This window comes from Psittacula echo (genome assembly GCF_963264785.1).
Source record: "Psittacula echo genome assembly, chromosome: 2".
Taxonomy (NCBI): Eukaryota; Metazoa; Chordata; class Aves; order Psittaciformes; family Psittacidae; genus Psittacula; species Psittacula echo.
The window spans coordinates 36540730-36561345 of NC_137737.1; the positions used below are offsets into that span (position 1 = coordinate 36540730).

Consider the following 20616-nt stretch of genomic DNA (forward strand, 5'->3'; position numbering starts at 1 on the left):
ATTAAAAAAAAATAATTCTAGATTTAAAAATCTCTCCCCAGGGTTATAATCCCCCTCCTAGAGAGATGTTGTTACAGCTTGTGTACAGTGTTCCAAAAGAATCTTTCATAGCCTTCAGAATTCTTCATGGTTTTCCTAATCCATTTTGCAGTAAGTGACATTTCTCTCCAGAACTAATACTTTAAAGCCTACTTGAAAATCCATCTTTAAGATGACCTTCAAATAAAATATTCAAGCTTCTAAACACAATTTTTAAAATACAGGTGGTTTTTGTTTTAATCACAAAATAGATCCAGTGAATTTGCTAACTCAGTAAAAACGACTAGAAATAAAAATCACAAAAAAGTTTCTAGCCTCCAGCAATTCACAAAAATGCTTTACAGTACAGAACAACATTATTACTTAAAATCAGTTTTTTGCCTTCTGATAGCTACTTCGAAAATAACGGGTAATTTGACACTAATTCCATTACAGAAGTTTGTAAGCAGGTAGCTTTTTGCGTCTGCAGTGGAAAACAGACTGCTACAGAATTGGATTAGTCTGCCAAATACCCTTTTCATACACTACATCTTAAAATACGTGTGTCTAGATGAACATGAAAATCTGAACTCCTTGCACCCAATTCCACTGCCTGCAATTGGATAATGCAGGGGTGCAAGGGTCCACCTATGTAGCTCTTATAATGGGACCAGAATCTAATAGTAGCTTATCAAATAGCAAAGAGGTTCAAACCTGCTCTGACCTCAGTAATCAGAAAGATGAACGGGTGCTATGGTTAGTGTAATGTCCCAGGAGTAGCAGCAATTTTGTCTGTAGTGAGCTCAGAGTAAAAAAAAAAAATACAAAAACAAAAAAAACCCAACAAAACAAAACAAAACAAAACAAAAAAGTTGGTCAGGAAGTAACACACGAGAACAGCAAGAGGCTTGCTAAACTCATGGCACCTTTGGAAATCTGACCTTACAAATGATTATGCTCAGCACAAGGCAGCAGAGAGAATCAAGCCTGCAATTTTCATGGTCTGAATGAGCACAAGAGCTTGGCTTCCAAGAGTTTGTCTTCTTAAGTTGCATGTGTCACAACAGGAACGTCAATTTCCATGGCAGAGAGGCGAGAGCGTGCAGAATACGGCTGGGAGGCATAGCTGTGCATGCTAGGGGCATGGGAATAGAGGGGCTGCCAAAAAGGAGAAGGTAGACTTTTACATGCACAGTACCACAGAAACAGCATAATGGAAGTGAAAAACAGACCACCAGCACTGGCAATGGCAATAAACACAGAGATGTCAAAGCTAAAGATAGGCTCGTATTTTCTGTTCAGATAGTTGTTATAAAAAATGACCCAGATTGATGGAGTGAGACAAATGGCACATGCAAGCAGGAACAAGAGGCCAGCCACGAGGTGGCAGCCTGCACTGTTCACAAGGCATTTGGCCAGTTTGACGTTTGGCACAGTCGATACAAAGGCTGTGTTACACATGCCAATCAAGCACAGAAACAGAGCCGAGACAGCAGTTAACATGCTCAGTGGAAGGGCAAACTGAAGAACACGCAAATCCAGTTGATCGACAGCAGTGTACCACTGTGGGTCATATATCACACAGTCTCTGCTCCCATCAAAGCGAGCGCACTTAATCCAAAGTCCAGTGTAAACTGTCACGTTCCTCTCATTCTTGTTGAATGTGCACAGTCTCATTTGCCTCCAGTTTGGAAGAAGAACTGCTGCAAGGAGTCCAGCTACTGAGGCGGTGCCGCTGAGGAAGGCCAGGACGGTCGCTGCATGCACATCCCGGCAGCCCATGCTTGCCCACAGAAGTCGTTTCCTGCAACGAAGAAGAGGGAAAAAAAAGTCAGTAGGTCAAAGTTTACAGACACAGGACTAACACTGACTCATCCCAGGTTAATAAACTTGTATGGCAGCTAGTAGGCAGTTAACTCTCTGGCATGTTCTTTGCCTTACACGCTTATGTGGAGGTAGCACTACCAAGTTCATGCTTTAACGAAACACCAGATTCTTTCACGGACTGTTAGGACTGCTCAGATGACAGACTCCTAAATTCACTGTGATCAAAATCCAAAAGGAGCACTTGAACATGTAATTCTACACAGCCTTTCATCTTGCGTCACTGTGCGGACTTCTACAGAGTTCAGGTAGAGAAAGTGAATCCCTGACTGTGATTTAAGTTCACCTCTCTTCAACTGGCAGCTCCCCCTTTAGCCCAGATATAATTTCAGAATAGGACTTCTAAGTCCTACATTAAAAAGGAATTGCTTAAACCCAACACAGTTAGACTGGACAAGGAATGGATATGTACACAGTTATACACATTATATACAGAGCAAATTGTTGATGAGAGCTGCAAAGTAGCAGAGAAGACCCTGCTGATTAACATACTATGACTTTTTCAAAAGCAATTAACAGTTCTTCCATACTACGTCTGCCTCTCAAAACCAGCTGTCCAAGGATGCAAGCAATTCTGGAAAGGAGATGGCTTTTCAAGGGTCACATTTTCCTCTTCAAAACAAGTGTTCAAGAATACTACTTCCTTTTCAATATAACCCCTATCTGTGTACCCAGTATAGTCTCTTACCTGGAGGGATATCAAGAAACAGTCTCAATGATAGATCTTTTAAAAAGACTCAATCTGAGTAATCCCCTCCTCTGGGTGCTTGAGATACTTTAAAGAAGCCTAATCCATAACAGGCACAGAGCATCAACCCCAGAATGTACTTGAAGCAAGACACTAAAAATTATAGTACCTAAAAATGAGAGTACCTTGAATATTTTCACTGAGTGCCGCTCGGTCATAAACTCCTACTGAAATTTCTTCAAAATCATTACAATGCATTGTGCTTATTTGTCTAAAGTCACAAAACAATTCTTTAGGTACCAGAAGCTCTACCTAACACGTACACAAATACCTGAACATCTGTATCTCAGAAAGGTTGCAGACATGGTTGCCACCATACAGAACTACAATCTGCTCCCTTACTCTCCTTCTACACCTGCAAACATCAAATGCCCAGGGAACTTCTCAGATGAGGAATTTCCAAGTATACTGGAAGCAGCTGGAATAAGCACAGGAGTGACCATTTCCAGAAACCCACGGTTTGTGCAAATTCATTTGCAAAGGTAGATTATGAAAATCCAGGTAGAGTTACTGCAGGGTGGGCATAAAGAGATGCGAGGTTCATCCACATTATCTAATACAAGAGGGTGGACAAAAAAAAGGGGGTATTTTCTTTCCTTCTACGACACCAAGGTACACTTATGGCAAGGACTATAGTGCCAGGACTTCAGACAGCATGGAGAAATTTGTATTTTTCCATTACCTCTGCTGTACCTGTTACCCAGACAGAAGACTTTAGTCTCTATTTCATCCTATGGTTGCCAAGCGTGTTTAGACCACCCTGCATACTTCATTTTTGGCAGACGCACCAGGAATGCAAGATTTTGGCTGGGCTTTGCTGGTTTTTTTTTTGGGTTTGGTTGGTTGAGGGTTTCTTTTTGTTGTTGTTGGTTGTTTTGTTTGTTTTTTGTTTTGTTGGGGGTTTTTTTGTGTTTTTTGTTTGTTTTGTTTTGTTTTTTTTTTTTAATAAAGTTAAAGAGTCCTTAGTGCTTCTCTTGGCTTAGGAAAGACATAGAAAATATCTCATTTTCCCATTAGAGGTATGAAGGGAAAGTGAATTTGTAGGTAAGTTATCCATGATCACTCCATCTGAGGGAATGCTGTTGCATGTTGCAAAGCTGCTAGCTTTATAGCTGTAATTACACCTTCAGTTACGGGTCCCTGATTGAGTCAGTAACAAAACAGATGTTGCCTTAATTAAGACTGGTCCAGTGTACTTACCAACAATGTGTTCAAATCAAGAGAAACCTTAGCAACTTCTAGAAGTAGGAAGAAAGGTGTTACTGGATCTAAGAAATAGAACAAGGAGAGTGTCAGCATCATATTAGTTTCATGCATTTGTTTCAAGCAACAGTGTTTACATTGTAATTCAGAAATAAGGAATCTCAGATATGCTCACATTAGGCTGACATCAGCACCTTTCTATGATTTCCTCTTATTTAAAAAACAAAGCTCAAACTACTTTTTTTTTTTTTCCCCCCTTTCCCCAGGAGCATGTTCTCTTTCTATCTACTCATCTCTGTTTCATGGAACAGATAAGAGGGGTGCAAACAGCTCCCTTTCTCAAGGGTATTCCAAGACACGAAGGTTTTCAGATTCTCCATTTTATGTTTCTAACAAAATAAACCCTCAAACACATCAAGTCACATAAAATTATTATTTCAGATGTTAGGTTCCAGGCTGCACTTAAAGGGCAGGGAGAAGGGGATGCAATTATATTTAATGAGAAAGAACAAAACACAGACTCTGAACTGTTTATATACTTGTGGTTCTCTATTCCTTCCGGCTTCTACACAAAGGAAGTACCGACGATGCCTTTTCAGTGCTGTCCAGCTTTCCCAGAGGAAGATAAAGGATCTTTTTTTTGTGGAGTCTTTACACCCATATGAGATCCACAACACTGAGTCCCAAGAGCAATTATGCAGGTCATAATGGGAAAATGGCTTTTCTGCTGGATGATGTCAGACCTACAAGGATGTCATTATGTGAGTCTGTTGTACTAACATGTACAAGGACACTGAATTTCTTTTAAATAACTTATATCAAACCCTGAAATAATCTAACATTTATATATGTGTAGTCTCCTGGAGTGCAACATCAAAGAATTTCTTTTATCAAACCATCTAGGCAAGAGAGAGACCTGACAGCACACACTCATGCAAGCCATATCTTTCATTAAATGAGAAAGTGAATTTCCAAGTCTGGAGTCCTCCAATATGAATGCTATCACATGTAAGACACAGAAATGCAGACAAAAATTAAGCATTTCCACTACCATCTTAATCTGCCAAGACTGCTATGAGTAAACACAGCAATCTGGGGACACTAACTATGCAAGGCTGCAGAGGTCAGCAGCAACACTCTCAACTGCATTTAGAGAAGTAGCAGAGCTGAGTTGCTTGTATTTTTTTAAGTTTGGGTCTCAAAAAAGTATTACTCCACAGCTCGGAGCAGCTCTTTTTATTCACTAGTATTTCTCAGTAATTTCAAGTGTTCTGTGCATTTAGTAGCAACCAAAGCTAAGATAAACATGCAGATCTCCCTCTGCAGGGTCACACCCCAAAAGACCAGCCAGTGCTCAGTAACAAGCATAATCAAGTAGAAAATTAGTACTGGCAAACAAACGTGTCAGAAATGGAGCCTTGCCCATCCCAAGAATCCCTCCCATTAAATGATGAAAACCTGTGGCCACCAGCTGTTGTAACAAACAGATACAGAGCAGGTATGGAATATTCTACAACATCTAACTCTGAAAGTCCTCCATTTCTATAGACATGGGAGTTTCTTTTATCTTCCTCTACCCGTTTAAGTCCATCTGACTTTATTCTCTATCACACACACACACAGTATGTTAGAGATTGGAAGGGACCTCAAAAGATCACCTAGTCCAATCCCCCTGCCAGAGCAGGAACACCTAAATAAGGTTACACAGGAATGTGTCCAGGCGGGTTTTGAATGTCTCCAGAGAAGGAGACTCCACAACCTCCCTGGGCAGCCTGTTCCAGTGTTCTGTCACCCTCACTGAGAAGAAGTTTCTTCTCAAGTTTAAGTGGAACCTCTTGTGTTCCAGTTTGTACCCATTACCCCTTGTCCTATCATTGTTTGCCACTGAGAAGAGCCTGGCTCCATCCTCGTGACACTCCCCCTTTATATATTTATATACACTAATAAGGTCACCCCTCAGTCTCCTCTTCTCCAAAGATCCATATCTTATTATAATTAATATCTAATTAATATCTAATCATTATCACTGATGGTATTGCACAGGTAAGGACCTCAGCTGCTTCTGAACCAGCTGTCCAAGGGAAGAAAGCACACTTTGGCTAGGGCAGATGAAACCCTGTCTTGTCTTGGATTCTAGACACAAGCTTTTTATATCCCAAGGATCTTACAGCTTTAATATTCAAGGCTTTCGTATCCTATCCACCAACGTTACCGATCCTCATACCACTTCAGGGACAGATTTTGCCACAGCTCCTATTTTAAATATCTACGCTGCTGTAACAAGAGATGCTTGCTGAAGCTGGTTAAAACCTGGTAGATTATTAACTGCTCACAAGCTAAAAAAATTAAGCAAAGAAGGAAAAAAAAAAAAAAAGGCCTTTACTAAAGACATAATTCAGTGATGAGTAAGGCCAGCTCTGCTCCCTTGCATAGCCCTAAGAAGACCACTGCTGTTCTGTAAAGCTCTGCAGGAGAGAGATCACAGCAAGAACAATCTATAAACAAACACATTCTCTACCTATCCACAACAGTGTTACCAGTTTAAAAAATCATCATGAATTTTATATAACTGACCGCCTGCAACTGGAGACCAACAGCTATCCTGTTTCAAGATAACTGGAAGTTAACTGGTACAGAATCAGTGCCACCAGTCATGTTTTCTTCTGGAAATCCATCATACAGCTCCAAGTCCAACAAAACTCCTATTAAATCCAGATGCACAGGATTAGAATTAGCATTCCTAGTTAACACATTAGCGTTTTCCAGCATGACTTGTAGCACGGGTTCCAGCTGATTTGGGAAAAACAGATGACGACAGCCAAGGCCGAAAACACACACCTCCCCCTCCGAGAGGTTCCGCCGCTTCCCTGCCTGCCCGGCAAAAGCCAACCACCACCAGGTCTCCGTGCTCCCGACCTGTCGCACTGCCAACCAGGACGAAACACTGAATACACCACCATCGCCGCCGCCGGCCTACCGACAGCGAAGCCCCGGCAACAGCTGCCTACCGGCCGGATCATCAGCCCCTTTACGGCCCGGCAGCCGCCGCCACCCCCATGCCCGCTCCGGCGCTTACCTTCCTGTCAGGGCACGGGGCCACACAGCGAAGGCACCATCGCCGCGACGCTGCCCGACCTGAGCCCGCCGGAGCAGCCTCTCCCCTCGGGAGGCCGCGGCGGACGGTGGGTTTAGTACAGCACCGCCGCAGCGCCAGCCTCTCCGACCGCACTGCAACTCCCAGCGTGCCCCGCTGGGCGGTAATCGGTGCGCGGGGCTACTCCTGCAGGAGGCGTGCTCCGCTCCCAGATGTTGCGGTGCGCACGGGGTCCGCGACTGGGGAAGGCGGTGCTGTAAACACGTTCCTTACGTACGGCGGCTGCGCGGTTAACGTTCGAGGAACCGGCGGCTGCTGCCCAAAGCAGCTGTGTATGCGGGAGGACGGCGGGGCACCGGCCTGGCCGTGGTGGATGCGGAGCGCCTGCGTTTGCTGCTTCTTTCCTTTACTTATTAAACTGCGTTTACCTTAACCCACAAATTACCGTACACCTTACCTATTTATTCATCACAACTCTTCATGCACAGCTTAAATAAAGCGAAGGTTGTTCTCATCACAATCCTTTCTCCCCCTCATTTATGTGTGAGATTAGGCCAGTGTTCAAGAAATCTGACAAAAAAACCCATGTTATTTTCAACAATGAAATAAATGGAGTACCAAAAATTGTCTGCAGCCCAGGCTTTACTCTGGTGAAAATATGCTAGCCCCACACACAGTAAAATGAGAGGAAAATAGGAATAAGAACCAGTACTAAATAATAGAACTGGATTATGATAAATCACACCTTCCTTCCTGGTGACTGCTTTAACAAAATTTAGAGAAGCAGGGTTTGGTAAGTGCACTCACAAAACCAAACCAAACCAAGTTGAGAAGCCGTTGATGCATTCAGTCTTACGTTGCTTTGCAACCAATTTAATATCACTGAAGTAGAAAACATCCCATACAATAAAGAACTTGTTTGGTTTCTTTTTTATTCTTTTTTTCCAAAAATAAAATGCGTGCCTGCTTGTTACACAAAAGCTGGAACATAAACTATGCCCCAGCTGTTGAAAAGCAGTTATCATTTCCTTCACTAAAAAGTAACATGTACCCACAACTCCATAAAAGGAAGAAATCCCAAATGAAAGCATGGCAATTTGGAATCAGGATTTATATCCTCAGGAGTACTACAGCAGGCACTGACAGCTGTGAAATAAAACCCCAACATTACACATCAGCTTTGTTTTTTTGTGCCTGTACAAGTCACTTCCTTGCTGCCATTTGTGTTTCCTTTAAATCTTTAAAAATAACACCCCCCCCCCCATCTGATGCCTGTTGAAGTAGCAGAACTGGTTCACATTAGAAGTACTACAACCTGGAAACGTGTTCCACCAGAAATTGCCCCTGGCGTTCCAAAACATGGAGTGGTTGAACTTGGTCCTTTGCTACCTCTGTGAGTTACATTCCTTCCATTCATCTCATTTGGCAAAAAACACCCCAGAGATCACCAGTTGTCAAGCAGTACTTTGAGTTACACGTACTTTGATCTTTACTCTGTTGAGTCGGTAGTCAAGGTAAATCACAAAACCCCATTTTTTTCCCCACTGTGCTCTACCCAAGTGCCAAAAGACATTGAGCCAATGCGGGGGAGCGAGCAGAGAAGCAGACAGTGGTGGCAAAGGGAACAAAAATTAAATGGGTTCATACATATAGGGAAAATACTAAAATGTGTTGGATCCAGCCACAAATACTATCTTCTATTCAGCTGTTCTTCTGAAGTCTGTAAAAGTAGTAGTTTCTTTTTCCGATATTCTTCATTCTCTTGCTCTGCTTCCTCACCTATGGACTTTCTTATACACGCTTTTAATTCCTCAATTCCTTCTCCAGTATGTGTAGATATAGGAATTATATCTTTGAATTCAAGTGTATTTGTGGGAATCATTTCTTCTTCTAGTAAGTGTAAGTAGTCTGAAAAATCATATCGGAGGAGTTAGTACAATCTCCAAACAGTGTATCACTACAAAGCCCATAGAAGTGCATTGCATTTACAAAATGAGCTTTAACAAATTTCAGTAAACATAATTGTAATTAATATAGAAGTTATTATTTGCTTCATCTTTAAAAAAAATAGCTAAAGCCTTAGAAGACAAGCACTAACACAACAGTTAAACCATACTTACGCTCTCATGAGAAGATTCTACACCTTCCTTTAAGGTGAGTACAAAGAAATACCAAGTTGCAGGATTTGGAAGATGGACGGTTTTAAGCTTTCCTGGTTCTTATACACTCAAGGGAAGAAAGGCACCCCAAGGTAATAGCAAAATTGAGGTAAACATATATAGGCCTGTCCAGTATTTTCACGTGTTTTGGCCAGAGCATTGTATATACATCAGTGTCCATAAGGGGACCTTCAACAGAGGTCTTCAATATATGGACCTTCAGCATACCTAGACTGGAAATTTACTCTTCCCTATCATAGTTAGGAAAGATCTTCTAGGATATCTCTATTTATTACAGTACTATCCCAACAGCAAAGGCAGCACTAAAAATGCATATAAACAGAGCTCTAAATGCAGGAAATGGTTTTAAAAACATATATTCAAATAATAAATTTAATAGCTGACTTCAGTTTCAAACAACTCCTTGCCAGTGAAGTTACCCCTGATGGAATTTTATTCTGACTTGTTGAACGCAGTCATTGGAAGTTAATTTACCTTGAGGATTCTGTAGTTGCTTCATCAGTTCATTCAAGTTATCCTTTGCACAAGGTAAATCCATCTTATTAATGGCAAGAAGTGCAGGCTTTGTTAGCAGTTCCTCTTTGTACAGTTCCAGTTCCTCGAAAGATAAGTAAATTTGCCTTAATAAGTATGTGTAGGTTAACAAGTGCTACTTCAATTTTATATCAGTCTTTCATGCCTAGGCAGCTGTGAAGGTACTCAAGGTGGACGTACTAAAGCAACCTGTCAGAAGAAAATAATATTCAGTGACTTCTTGTTCAAACACTGGTATTTCAGGTAAACAGGCTGGCTGATTCTGAAACAGCCTCCAATAAAAAGAATGAGGTTTGGGTTTGTTTTTCTGATAGCCAAAAACACAAAATCAATTTCAGAAAAAGTTCAGATCTATAAAACATGCAAGGAAATTCTTTGGAGAGTTTTCTGATTCTTAAGGACTTAAGTGGACTATGGTTAACATCAGAAATAAATGAGTATGCTGTGAGTAAACTAAAAATAAACAGCAATAGCTGAAATTCAGAAGATTCATCATCTTAAGTTGTGTAGCTAGAGAGAAAACAGCTGCTAAACCTGAAATTACATAAAATGCTTTATTTTAATCAGAAGCAATGGCAAGAGATGGAAATACTGAATATCTGCACAGCTGGGGCCTGATGTCTCATCTCCATTAGGCTGTGCAGCAAGGGCACCAAGGCAGGGATTTAACTATACCCATGTATTTCTATTTCCTAAAATGCATCCAGACTGGGGAACTGAACATGATGTGTCTTTTCACCTTGGCTGTAAGAAATATCCCATATGCTGCACGCATTAATGAAGGACCAGTTCTGTCCAACATAAAATAGGGCAGTTTCACCTTGACAGTTAAAAATAAAGATGTCATCATTTTGAAGAAGTCTAAGCTTGTTTGCTGGCCTTATATTATAAATCCAGAATACATGCTAACATTTTGAAAGTTCTTGATCAAAACTGAGCCTCTTTCTTGCCTCCACACGTAACCACAACTGTCAGCTAAGAAGATGAGAACTTACCTTTGTTAGAAGCAGTATAGTTTCAAAGGCTGTTCTGAACTGAGTCTTAACAGACAGCTGAAACCCAGAAATATCAACCTGAAAAAGTGACACAAAAACAAGCTTTGTGGTATGAAGTTATGCTACAGTATCAAGGTACTCTCCATCAACTAATTTGCAGTACAATGTCCATGTACATGCCCTCATTCTTGGGGAATAACAGAGGGCAACTATACACCAAAGTAACACTACAAACACTGGAAGCATGAACTAGTTGGTTTTGAGAAAAGGTTTGATTTTTAAACCTCTTCTTTATGGGATCTTACAGCAAAAAAAGAAGAATAATAAAAATCATCCCATGCTTTAATTATACTTGGAACAATTCACTGCTCTAAATTAACTGGCTAAATTCTAAATTGTATTTAAGGACTTAATTTACCATCAGTTGTTTGAGCATTCCATTCTGAAAACCGTACTGCAGCTACATTTATCATAAACATGCAAATTACAAACTACTTCCTAAATTCCAACTACACTGCAATAAACATGCATTTTATTTACTGCACTGCCTTTGATTTCAGTAAGATGTAAATTTTATTTCACTTACAACTAAGAGAAGCTGTTTGGTTCTTTCTACATGTTTGAGAAATTTGTGGCCCATCCCTCTGTTTGCATGTGCACCTTCAATCAGTCCTGGGAGATCAGCTACCAAGATCTAGGGAAACAAGTTTCAAACAAAATATATCCAAGACGCAAAAATGGTTATTTTAAACCATCAACATCTATTATCATTTTATATAAACAAAAGAAGCCAGACAAGGAATGTCAGGAATATCTTTTTTGAGAGACTCCTTTTACAAGTATGTGTATTCCTTGGAATTGGGATTGGATCAGTTCTCCAGCAGTTCCATTAGTATATCAGCTTCCAACCAAAGCCAGCAGAGACTGTCCAGATGGAAAGGTATTTTGACATTTTCTGTGCTGGTTGAGAGGGTTGTACACAGTTGTAAAGGAGAGCTGAGACAGACTGAAAAAAAGCAGTATACTAAAGCCCCAAATATCTACTCAGTAACTCACAGAAAGCTAAGACAGTGAAGCAAAGAAGAACAAAAGTAGAGTCATCAAATCTATCCAATACCCATTTAGACAGCCACTGGATTCAATTGAACAATACCGTAAGCCAGCAAACAAAATTTCCAGTGTGCTACCTATGGCAGAATGGTGTTTTCCTCTATGAGTGAGTTACACTCCCACTTGTGTTACACTAACTTTTAACTATTATGCATTTCCTAAATACTTGAAGCCTTCCTTCAGAATTTTCCATGAAAATGAGACATGAGATACAGCTGGATGAACTACAGGCTTGTAACTAGAAACAGGGAGAGAATAACTGGAGAGCTAGAACAGAAACATCCACTTCCTGGTGTGATGGGTTTGGGTGCTGTAGCCCCATCAAAAGCAGCTTTTCCCTCAACTTCAGTTCTCTTTCAAAGAATATTTTTTATGGAGCTCATAAAAAGCCCTTCATATTCTCTCAAAACAGCACTTGGTTCAGATATTCTGGTAGATGATGAAAATGGTTCTGCTAGTTTCCATGATCTGGTATTAAGATCTGAATCCAGACTCTTACTCAGATCCTCTGAGCTAACTTTGTGCCTCTCCAAGCAGCAATGACACACAGCACCAGGTAACTTGCATGTCATTTCTTCTTCAAAATGTACTAAGATAAAATAAGCAAATTGCTACCTATTTCCTTAAAAAACCCACCCATGTTCTGAATTAAAAGAAGGATATAATGAGCCATTCTCCCTTGAATGCTCCAGAACAGTCACCTCAATTACTGCTCTTAATTACGCTGTTTTGTTTTCAGCAGTTGCAATACTGAGAGCTGAAGTACTTCCTCTTACCCACAAATGTTCTCTGTAATCACAAATCACTAGTTCCCTTGAATTTAGAAAAGATTTTTTTTGTCCATATAGCTCCAATATAGCACCCACATTCTAGTATAAAAAGCATGAACTGCAGAAACAGCCAACAGTAAGGGTCATTCTGTAAGAGACAACAAACTGCAGGAAAGAAAGCCAGGAGTGCAAGTAATTCTGCTGGAGAAAGATAAACCAGTAAAGAGCAAGAGGTCCCGATTCATGGCAGGTAGGTAGTTTTTCAAAAAGAAAATAAACAATCCAGCTATTTGCAGCCAGGCTTTCTAGGACAAGCTACCCTAAACCAGCAGATAAAATGGACATACAAAAAATTTCCCTTAGATGTGTGCATCTCTGCAGGGAACCTGACAAACAAGACTTACTTCCTTTAATACACAGCTTTGTAAAAGGATGTTTAATGAAGGTTTCAAATATCAGCTACTGAACCCCCCTAACATTATTGCTTCTGAAAATGAAAAGAGGAGTTTTCTGTCTTCTAACATCTGAGAAGTATGTTTTTCTGGTTAACTCATCTGAAAACCTTTTATGCATTTGTCTTTAATCTTGCAAATGATATGTCCAGTACTGCATATATCATACCCTTCAAAGACAAAATAAAAGCACTTCAAAGAACATTCAAGCTTGAGGAATGAAAATGTTTGCTGTAACCTTAACGTGAACTTGTGGTCCAAAATCTATTAGTAAGAGTCTCATTTTGCACTGGTTTTCCCACAAGTGGATACTGTAGAAAGGATGCCAGGCACCACAGAGTTACCTGAAAAAGCTGGGTGGAATTTGGGTTCACAAAAATTAAAGTGGTTGGCAGTAGCTCCACCAGAGCTATAACAAAAGGAACTGGACCCAGCTACGTTACCTCTTAGGTTGTGTACTATTCTGGCTGTTCGGGCTGTCATCACTTCATATTATTTTATGTTTTTTATTAAAAACCAGAAAAATGGACAAATAACCCCCAAAATGCCCCATGCCCCTCCCCCCAAAAAAAAACCAAAAAACAAACCAAACAGACAAACAAAACCAAAAAATAAACCCCACAAACCAAACCAAAGAAACGAACAAACAAACCCAAAACAAAAACCAACACACCAAGCCCAGGAGAAACCAAAACCCAAATGGAAGTTAGATCAGCCAGCCTGGAAAGCCAAAACAGTAAGTTATGGTAACTGAGTTATATTTGCTAAATTCCCTGTCATTCACTACTGCAGATCTGCAGCTATTGGACAAATATGCCACTGTTTAAAATCCATTCTTAAAATTACTTATTCATTCCAGAGCTTTCTCTACAGCCAACTTGTGTAAAATCTGCCTCTTCTAAATAAAAATAACAGGTTAGTCTCAGAAACACTGACTTTTTTTAAAGTCCTGAACAAGAGTTAGAACATAGCAATCTCAGTTCCACATACAAGTTCACAACTCTAAGGTTATAAAAGCAGGATTAGAACCACAGAAAGGAGACAAGGGAAAATAAGAAGCCATTTTCCAAAGTGACCTGAAGTTAACTCAACCTCATATTACATATCAGCATTTGGCTTTAAAGCTCTCTTATTATTATTTCATAAAAATAGCACTTTCTCCACAACTCTCATTAAGTGCATGTAATTGCATTTTATATGCATATAGATACACATACGAAAAAAACCTACAGGCTTCCCTTTTCTTTCTGAAATTATGTTAAGCAACATAACTAAACATTATACACAACTTTAATGAACAACCAGAATGAAATTTCATACCAACCTGCTTATAATCCGCATACATGATCTTTCCTAGTTGAGGCTGTATTGTTGTAACTATGACAAGGGAAAAAGAGAAGGGGAAGAAAACGAAACTATTTTTTACATTTTAAAAGATGTTCATGTTACAAAACATTTAAATGTTGTGGGACTTATTTAAATTAAACAAATAGTAGCAGAAAATAACCAAGGCAAATGGAGTTTTAAAAATGACTGGAAAAGGAATAAAGAAAAGCAAACCAAGAGATAACAAAATTAAGACCACCCAAAAACCAGTGGCTAGCCAAGTCTTGGCACGCTTTCAGTTCTGCCTGTCATCCCAAAAAAGGGATGATGGAAGGAAGTCTCAGACACAAAAATTATTAACTAAACTATGGAAAAGCTTCCAAAGAGGAAAAAAAAAAAATTAACAAAAGGCAAAGTGAAACAGGACTCTTCAAGCTGAGTTAAAATATGAAAAGGCTGCACTGAATCAGGAGTGGTGCAAGATCAGTAGACATTATTTGTATTTGTACTCTTGCTTTTTAATTTAAAAATGATCAGACAACTAAACCTGATTTACTGATAGAAAAACAGCAAAAAGATTTCTGTCCATTTTTCAGTGAAGAGATTCAAAACCAAAATCTTACTTCGCTGGAAGAACAGGTGGTAGTGAATTCCAAACCATACAAGATGTTTGTGTAAAGAATTTGGTGGTGCATGTTTAGTAGACAAAGGACATTACACAGCATGGAGTCTCAGACACAATTAAATGGGCTGAGACTAAAATAAATGTTAAATAGACCCTGCATGAACTTCAGCATAGGCTGAAGCACTATGAGGGCATACACATAAAAACCTGAGGTTGTTAAAGGAACTGGACACTGAAACAGCAAGTCTCTTTTTGGAGTATTTCTCATAACTAAAAATGCGTAACATATTTAACAAGCAACATGGTTATCCCTTAGTCTTTATTATAAACCTGCAAACCAAGTCAGAGAAAAGACCTTTTGCTCTCATGAAATCTTACTGCTCTAAAAATAAGTGTGTGAACTTACATGCATAATTTGCAATCTCAGGTTTGGCATGAGAAACCTTACTTAACAAGGATGATTTCCCCGCATTTGGAAACCTACAAGGAAAATCAGGATTTATACACTGAATAAACAAATATGTGGTTCCTTTATATTTTATTACCAAATACACTATATTACCTTAGCCAAACTCAATGCTATCAACTAATTTTTGCAGACTCAGTTACTCTTAAAAAAAAAATAAATTAAAAAATCACACCCCAAAAAATCACCCTCCCCCCCAAAAGCCACCCACAAAAACTACCACCCACAAAAACCAGAACAAAACTGAGATCATTACTATTTTTTAAAAATCAAATCTGAGTATTTTTTCTAAATCCAATAATGCTTCCCATGGATGCAAGCAAGAGAGATATGCAAATACATGTGTAATCAGATGAAAACACAGCATAAACATCCAGGTCTACTTGAATTCAGTCTTCGCCTGCTATAGCTGATTTTGTAAAGTACATTTATATTCTAAGCACCTGCAGCAAATGCATCTTATCAGTTGGATTTAGTCTTTTGGTATACAAATCATAGTTAATTAAACAGTCTACAATTTAAGCACCAATGATATCTATGTCACAGTTTTGCCAATGTAGCAAAGCAGTTGTAAACTCTGCAAGAGGGAGGCTTCGTATACATATAGACTGAATGCACAGTTTATGTATGTTTTCAAGGCAACAGAGTTGTATGAGGGATCCTGAAATTAGGACTAACCAGCTTTGTTTCCAGGTAAGCAAAAAATAATACAGGTGAAGCCCTAGGAGCTGGTATGTGCAGATTTGATTGTTGGAATATTTTCTCTTTACAAAGGACAGCTATACAAAAACATTCTCTAAAGGGTATGGTAGCTTGTACAAAAGCTTCTTCACAGAATACATCTACCCATTTCTGTAAGGTTTTAACAGAAACCTAAGTTAAAACTAAAATTGTAAGATATGCTTATCCTAAAGATTAATCTTATTTTAAAGATTTAAGGATTGTAAAAGACACAATAGCCTTGATTCATGCCAAACTTGAAGCTTATGCTGACAACAAAGGATAGACTATAGTGCTTATTCATAGCATCTGTTCTATACAGAAGATCACACAAGACTTATGTTCTGGTCTAATTTACAGAGTTATTCAGCACCATGTTTCATTGCAACAGTGATCAAAGAAAACTTGTGTCCACAGGTAACTGAACATTGATCACAAGATAAAAAAGCATGCGCCACACAGAAAACCATATACTCTCCACTTGATTACACACAGAATCAAGACCTGTTAACAGGGACAACTAATAAGCACATGAGCAAATGGAAAACAAGACTAGCACTGCATTAAGTGGCACTATAAAGGGGTTGTGTAAAAGGCTTTCTTAAAAAAGAAAGACACATCATAACTCTTCTTGTCACATGAAAATTATCAAGAGTAGTTTTAATGTGCTCTGATGTTGAAAGGTATCTTAAAGACATTCCGGAAGGTTACTCTGGTCATATCCTCAAGTGACTATTTTGTTTCCACTAAGGCACAATATGCTCTTTGAAGTGTATGCTGTAACCTACACTACACATTACAACCTGTACCCAAACCTGATGGGTCTTTCCCATCAGTAATGTTTTTTACCTGATTTAATAGCAAACCACTTCCAAATCTCCTAAAGTAAAAATAACAAGCACAAAGAGATCAAAGTACAACCATTAACTATCGGAGGCTGATTCATACTCTCAACAAGAAAATATGCTCCTCTAATTAACTGTGATTTTTTTACCCATTTTAAAGGGATACTGTCAGCTAAAATACAAGCCAAAAGGCAAGATTAAAGTGCCAGTGCTGTAAAACTCCTGTATTTTCATATACTCTAAAACAAGAAAAAAAAAAATCTATTATGTAATGATGGATGACAACTTCACAATTATGTAACTTTAGATAAATCTGATATTAATAGAATTATTTCTAGTAAGAAAAAAAAAGCCATGCTGTCTTCAAGTCTCCCTTCTTTAACGGTATATACCAACTAGACTATTTCTACCTCAAACTCCTTGTTCTTTTACATCTCTGGTGGTTTTTATTAGTAAGTACCATGGGGCGGGTGGAGGCTGGCAGTAGTAGATGCTGAGTACAACTTAAATACAATACTTACAACACTACTTTTATAACTGCAGTTTGTTGAAAGCTTTCTCCAAACAAAAACATATTTATCTGCAATGTTATAAAGTAGTAACATTGAAATGCAAGTCCTACTGTTCTTGTTCTTACTTCCTTCCAAGCTGTTTATTTGGGAGAGTAGGGCACATCACCTTTGAAACTCTCTTTAAAACTACTACTGAAAGTATCCACTTATGCCAGTACCATCAAGTCAAAGATGCAATATGGATAGTGTTCTTGGCTCTGTTTTACACCTGCTACTTACTTCATAAATATTAGTTAATACTATTTTAATAATCACCATCATTGCCAAATTTGATTAATGATATATTACCCTGATTTCACGAAGCCCTTCACAAACAAAAGCATAACCAGTACTTTCCAAATTTTAAAATTAATTTTAATATGTTTAAGCTCTGATTCTTGCAAACTGCAAGTTATTTAAGTGGCAATGTCAATGTACAGTAGCACTCATCCTCCAAACCCTCAAATTCCTTTGAAATTTACTACTTTATTTTCTAGTATCAGTTCTCAAACTAAAGTACTTACCCAACTAAGCCAACATCTGCTATAAGTTTCAAATCAAGACGAACAATTCGCCTCTGACCTTTGCAAGGCACAAAGTTTGTGGCCAAAGAGCCTCCAAGACCTCCACGTGCTGCCAAGAATCTCTCTCCTGCTGCATTAAGCTCTCCTGAAAATAAGTTCACCAGTGAAAAAGCACAGCCCCCCGCAGTAGTTCAGTTTTGACTTTACACTTAAATCTATCTTCAACGAAGAGACAACTTTCTGTGCACTTCCTTGCAAGAGCTGTGCACTTAGGGTCATGGTATTTTTCTTTCTTTGGAAACAAATGAAATCAATCACACCCCAGTTTTGCCTTCTGTCATACAGTTAGTCACTTCAAGAAAAGTGCTAAGTACAGGCAGGCAAAGTATGGCAAAGATGGTAGTTCTGAAGCCTCCAATACTTGAATTCAAGAATGCGAGGAAAAATCTACATTGATAGAGATGAAGCTACAGAAAACTCTTCAGAGGTTCCATATTCTTTGATTAAGATGCAGGCTGTATATCTCCCTTAGGGTTAGAATAATTATAAGATAAAATGCAACATTTGAGTATATAATTCAGGGATACCTTCAGATGCTGACATGCCTACATCATAAACTTGTTCTTTTTTGTTCTTGACAAACATCAAATTTTGTTCCAAATCGAAATAATCTGTGACTTTAGTTTCAACAGTATGAGGACAAAAACTCTGAGAAACTGCAAAGAAAACACTGAGGTCTCTTCCAAGAGCACTGTATTGAGAGATCTTCCTAGTTACTATCAAGCACCACTCTAAAAGAGTGAAAAGCAGGTGTTACAGATAACCTGAAGAGTTGACTCCAATGATCATTATCTTTTAACAAGTGTCATAGTTCAGTAGTTATAGGGTCACTTACCTGAGTTCATGGACACCCAATTTAAGTAAGGTCATTAATGATTCTGTGGAGAATCAGTATGGCTTCCAGCCTTTAACACTTGTTTGCAAGAGCAATTTTCTTTCTGCTGCATATAGTGATACAAACTAACTCCTGCTAATTTCTGGAAGGGCTCTTTTCCAACGATTTCTACAGTGGGGTTTTTTGGGGTTTTTTTGTCAACTCTTTGTCTGAAAGAAAATACACTTGTATTTTGGGAGATGTGTAACCTTAAAGATCCTAGTGTCAGAAGTCTGCTAAATGCCATCAATAAACATGACAGTATCTACTGGATAAACGAAAACAGAGCAAAAGTTCTTACCAATCTGCTTGCCATCATCACAGAGAACTGAAATCCCCAGAGGCACATGAACTTCACAGTCTTCCCCTTTTTCACCTTTTAGTGCTTTAACACTGGGAGAAATTGAACCAGGCTTAGTAACTGCTTTCTGGAAAAAATGTATACAACTTCCATCGAACAGACCCTTACCTGCTGTTGGCTCCTGTTCCAGCTACAAATCGCTTCAGAGGGTATTTCTCCCTAACGCTCTTCAAGGTAATCCTTTCCCGGGCAACGAACCAGACATCACCACCTCTTCCTCCTTCCCCACCCAAGCGAGGATAACCCATGCCACCAGTTCCTCCTCTCACATAGAGCCGTAAATCATCGATGAAGTTGCCATACTAAAAAGACCAAGTTTTATATCAGTATTGAGTTCTGTTTACATTTTGTTGTTGTAGAAATGCGTGTAAAACTGCTTCAGTATAACTTCGGTGGCAATAATTAAAGCTCAGAAAGCAGACACGTTAACCCTCAGTAATGTCTTTTAATAACCGAACTGTTTGACGTATCTTCTCCGGCAGCGGTACCTCACGACCCTCCCGCCCGCCCTGCAGCGCCCTAGGCAGCGAGCACGGAGCCAAGTGTGGGACCCTGCCGGAACCTCACTCCTCCTCAGCACGGCACGTACAGGCCTCCCGCGAGGTGCTGTGCCCGCAAAACGCCGACCCGCGGGCTAGACTGGGGAAGGGAAATGAGCAATCGGCCGGGACGTGCCCACGGGGCGACACGCCAGCCCGCAGCGGACAGGCCGCGGGGCCCGCAGCTGGACCGCGGCTTCCCACCAGCCCTTCAAGCCACCCGAGCACTGCCTGCGCGGGGCTGCTCGCACGCAGGCCCCATCCCCACCGCTCCGCGGGCCGGCCGCACTGACCTTCCGCAACACCGCCGCCCCGCCCCGCACCATAGCCGGAGCTACCGCCTCAGCCCGGGCCCGACCAGCGGTGGGAGATCAGGGACACGCAGGGGCAGAAGCAGCGCACCCTGAAGCGCAGGGCGAGAGCAAACCCCAGCCCCAAGCTCCAGGGGGCGAGTCAAGAGGGAAAGCCCAGGGTCTTGGCTGCCAGGCGAGCAGCGCGTACGGAAACGAACAACCTCCCAACTCCCGTCCTGCCACAGGGGAGGCGGAGCCACCTCTCGCACGACTGCGCATGGGCGGTGCGGCTGCCGGTGGTTTGGAGCTGCTTGGTATGGTCCAGCCGAGGTCTGGAGTGGTTTCTGGACTGTGAAGGGCCAGGCTTAGTTTGGTGTAACAAGTGTGTTTCTCGTTGCTCGCTTCGGTCGTCCCTGCCCCACAGAGCATTTCAGGCCAAGAGGT

General features: G+C 40.2%; 2 protein-coding genes across 4 annotated transcripts; both read right to left on the minus strand.

The window, feature by feature from the left end:
* Positions 1-775: 775 nt before the first annotated feature.
* CLDN12 (claudin 12) lies at positions 776-9801 on the minus strand. 3 transcript variants are annotated; one of them, XM_080611569.1, is made up of 3 exons: positions 9602-9801; positions 3851-3918; positions 776-1822 (listed from the first exon to the last, which is right to left on the minus strand). In XM_080611569.1, exon 3 carries the CDS (start codon positions 1798-1800, stop codon positions 1063-1065), a length of 738 nt encoding a protein of 245 aa, XP_080467695.1. In that variant the 5' UTR covers positions 1801-1822; positions 3851-3918; positions 9602-9801; the 3' UTR covers positions 776-1062. The 3 variants fall into 3 exon arrangements, with proteins under 3 accessions (XP_080467695.1, XP_080467693.1, XP_080467694.1); XM_080611567.1 differs by lacking the exon at positions 9602-9801 and adding an exon at positions 6930-7003; XM_080611568.1 differs by lacking the exon at positions 9602-9801 and adding an exon at positions 6428-6909 and having other exon boundaries at positions 3851-4596.
* GTPBP10 (GTP binding protein 10) lies at positions 8638-20399 on the minus strand (the record flags this gene model as incomplete). Its single annotated transcript, XM_080611566.1, has 10 exons — positions 20173-20399; positions 19449-19642; positions 19281-19372; positions 18046-18190; positions 15346-15419; positions 14313-14365; positions 11243-11350; positions 10657-10734; positions 9602-9725; positions 8638-8855 (listed from the first exon to the last, which is right to left on the minus strand). Exons 1-10 carry the CDS (start codon positions 20203-20205, stop codon positions 8638-8640), a joined length of 1119 nt encoding a protein of 372 aa, XP_080467692.1. The 5' UTR covers positions 20206-20399.
* Positions 20400-20616: the final 217 nt, after the last annotated feature.

Excerpts from the sequence above, each read along its gene's own strand:
- CLDN12 (XM_080611569.1), bottom strand. The coding sequence starts at position 1,800 with ATGGGCTGCCGGGATGTGCATGCAGCGACCGTCCTGGCCTTCCTCAGC.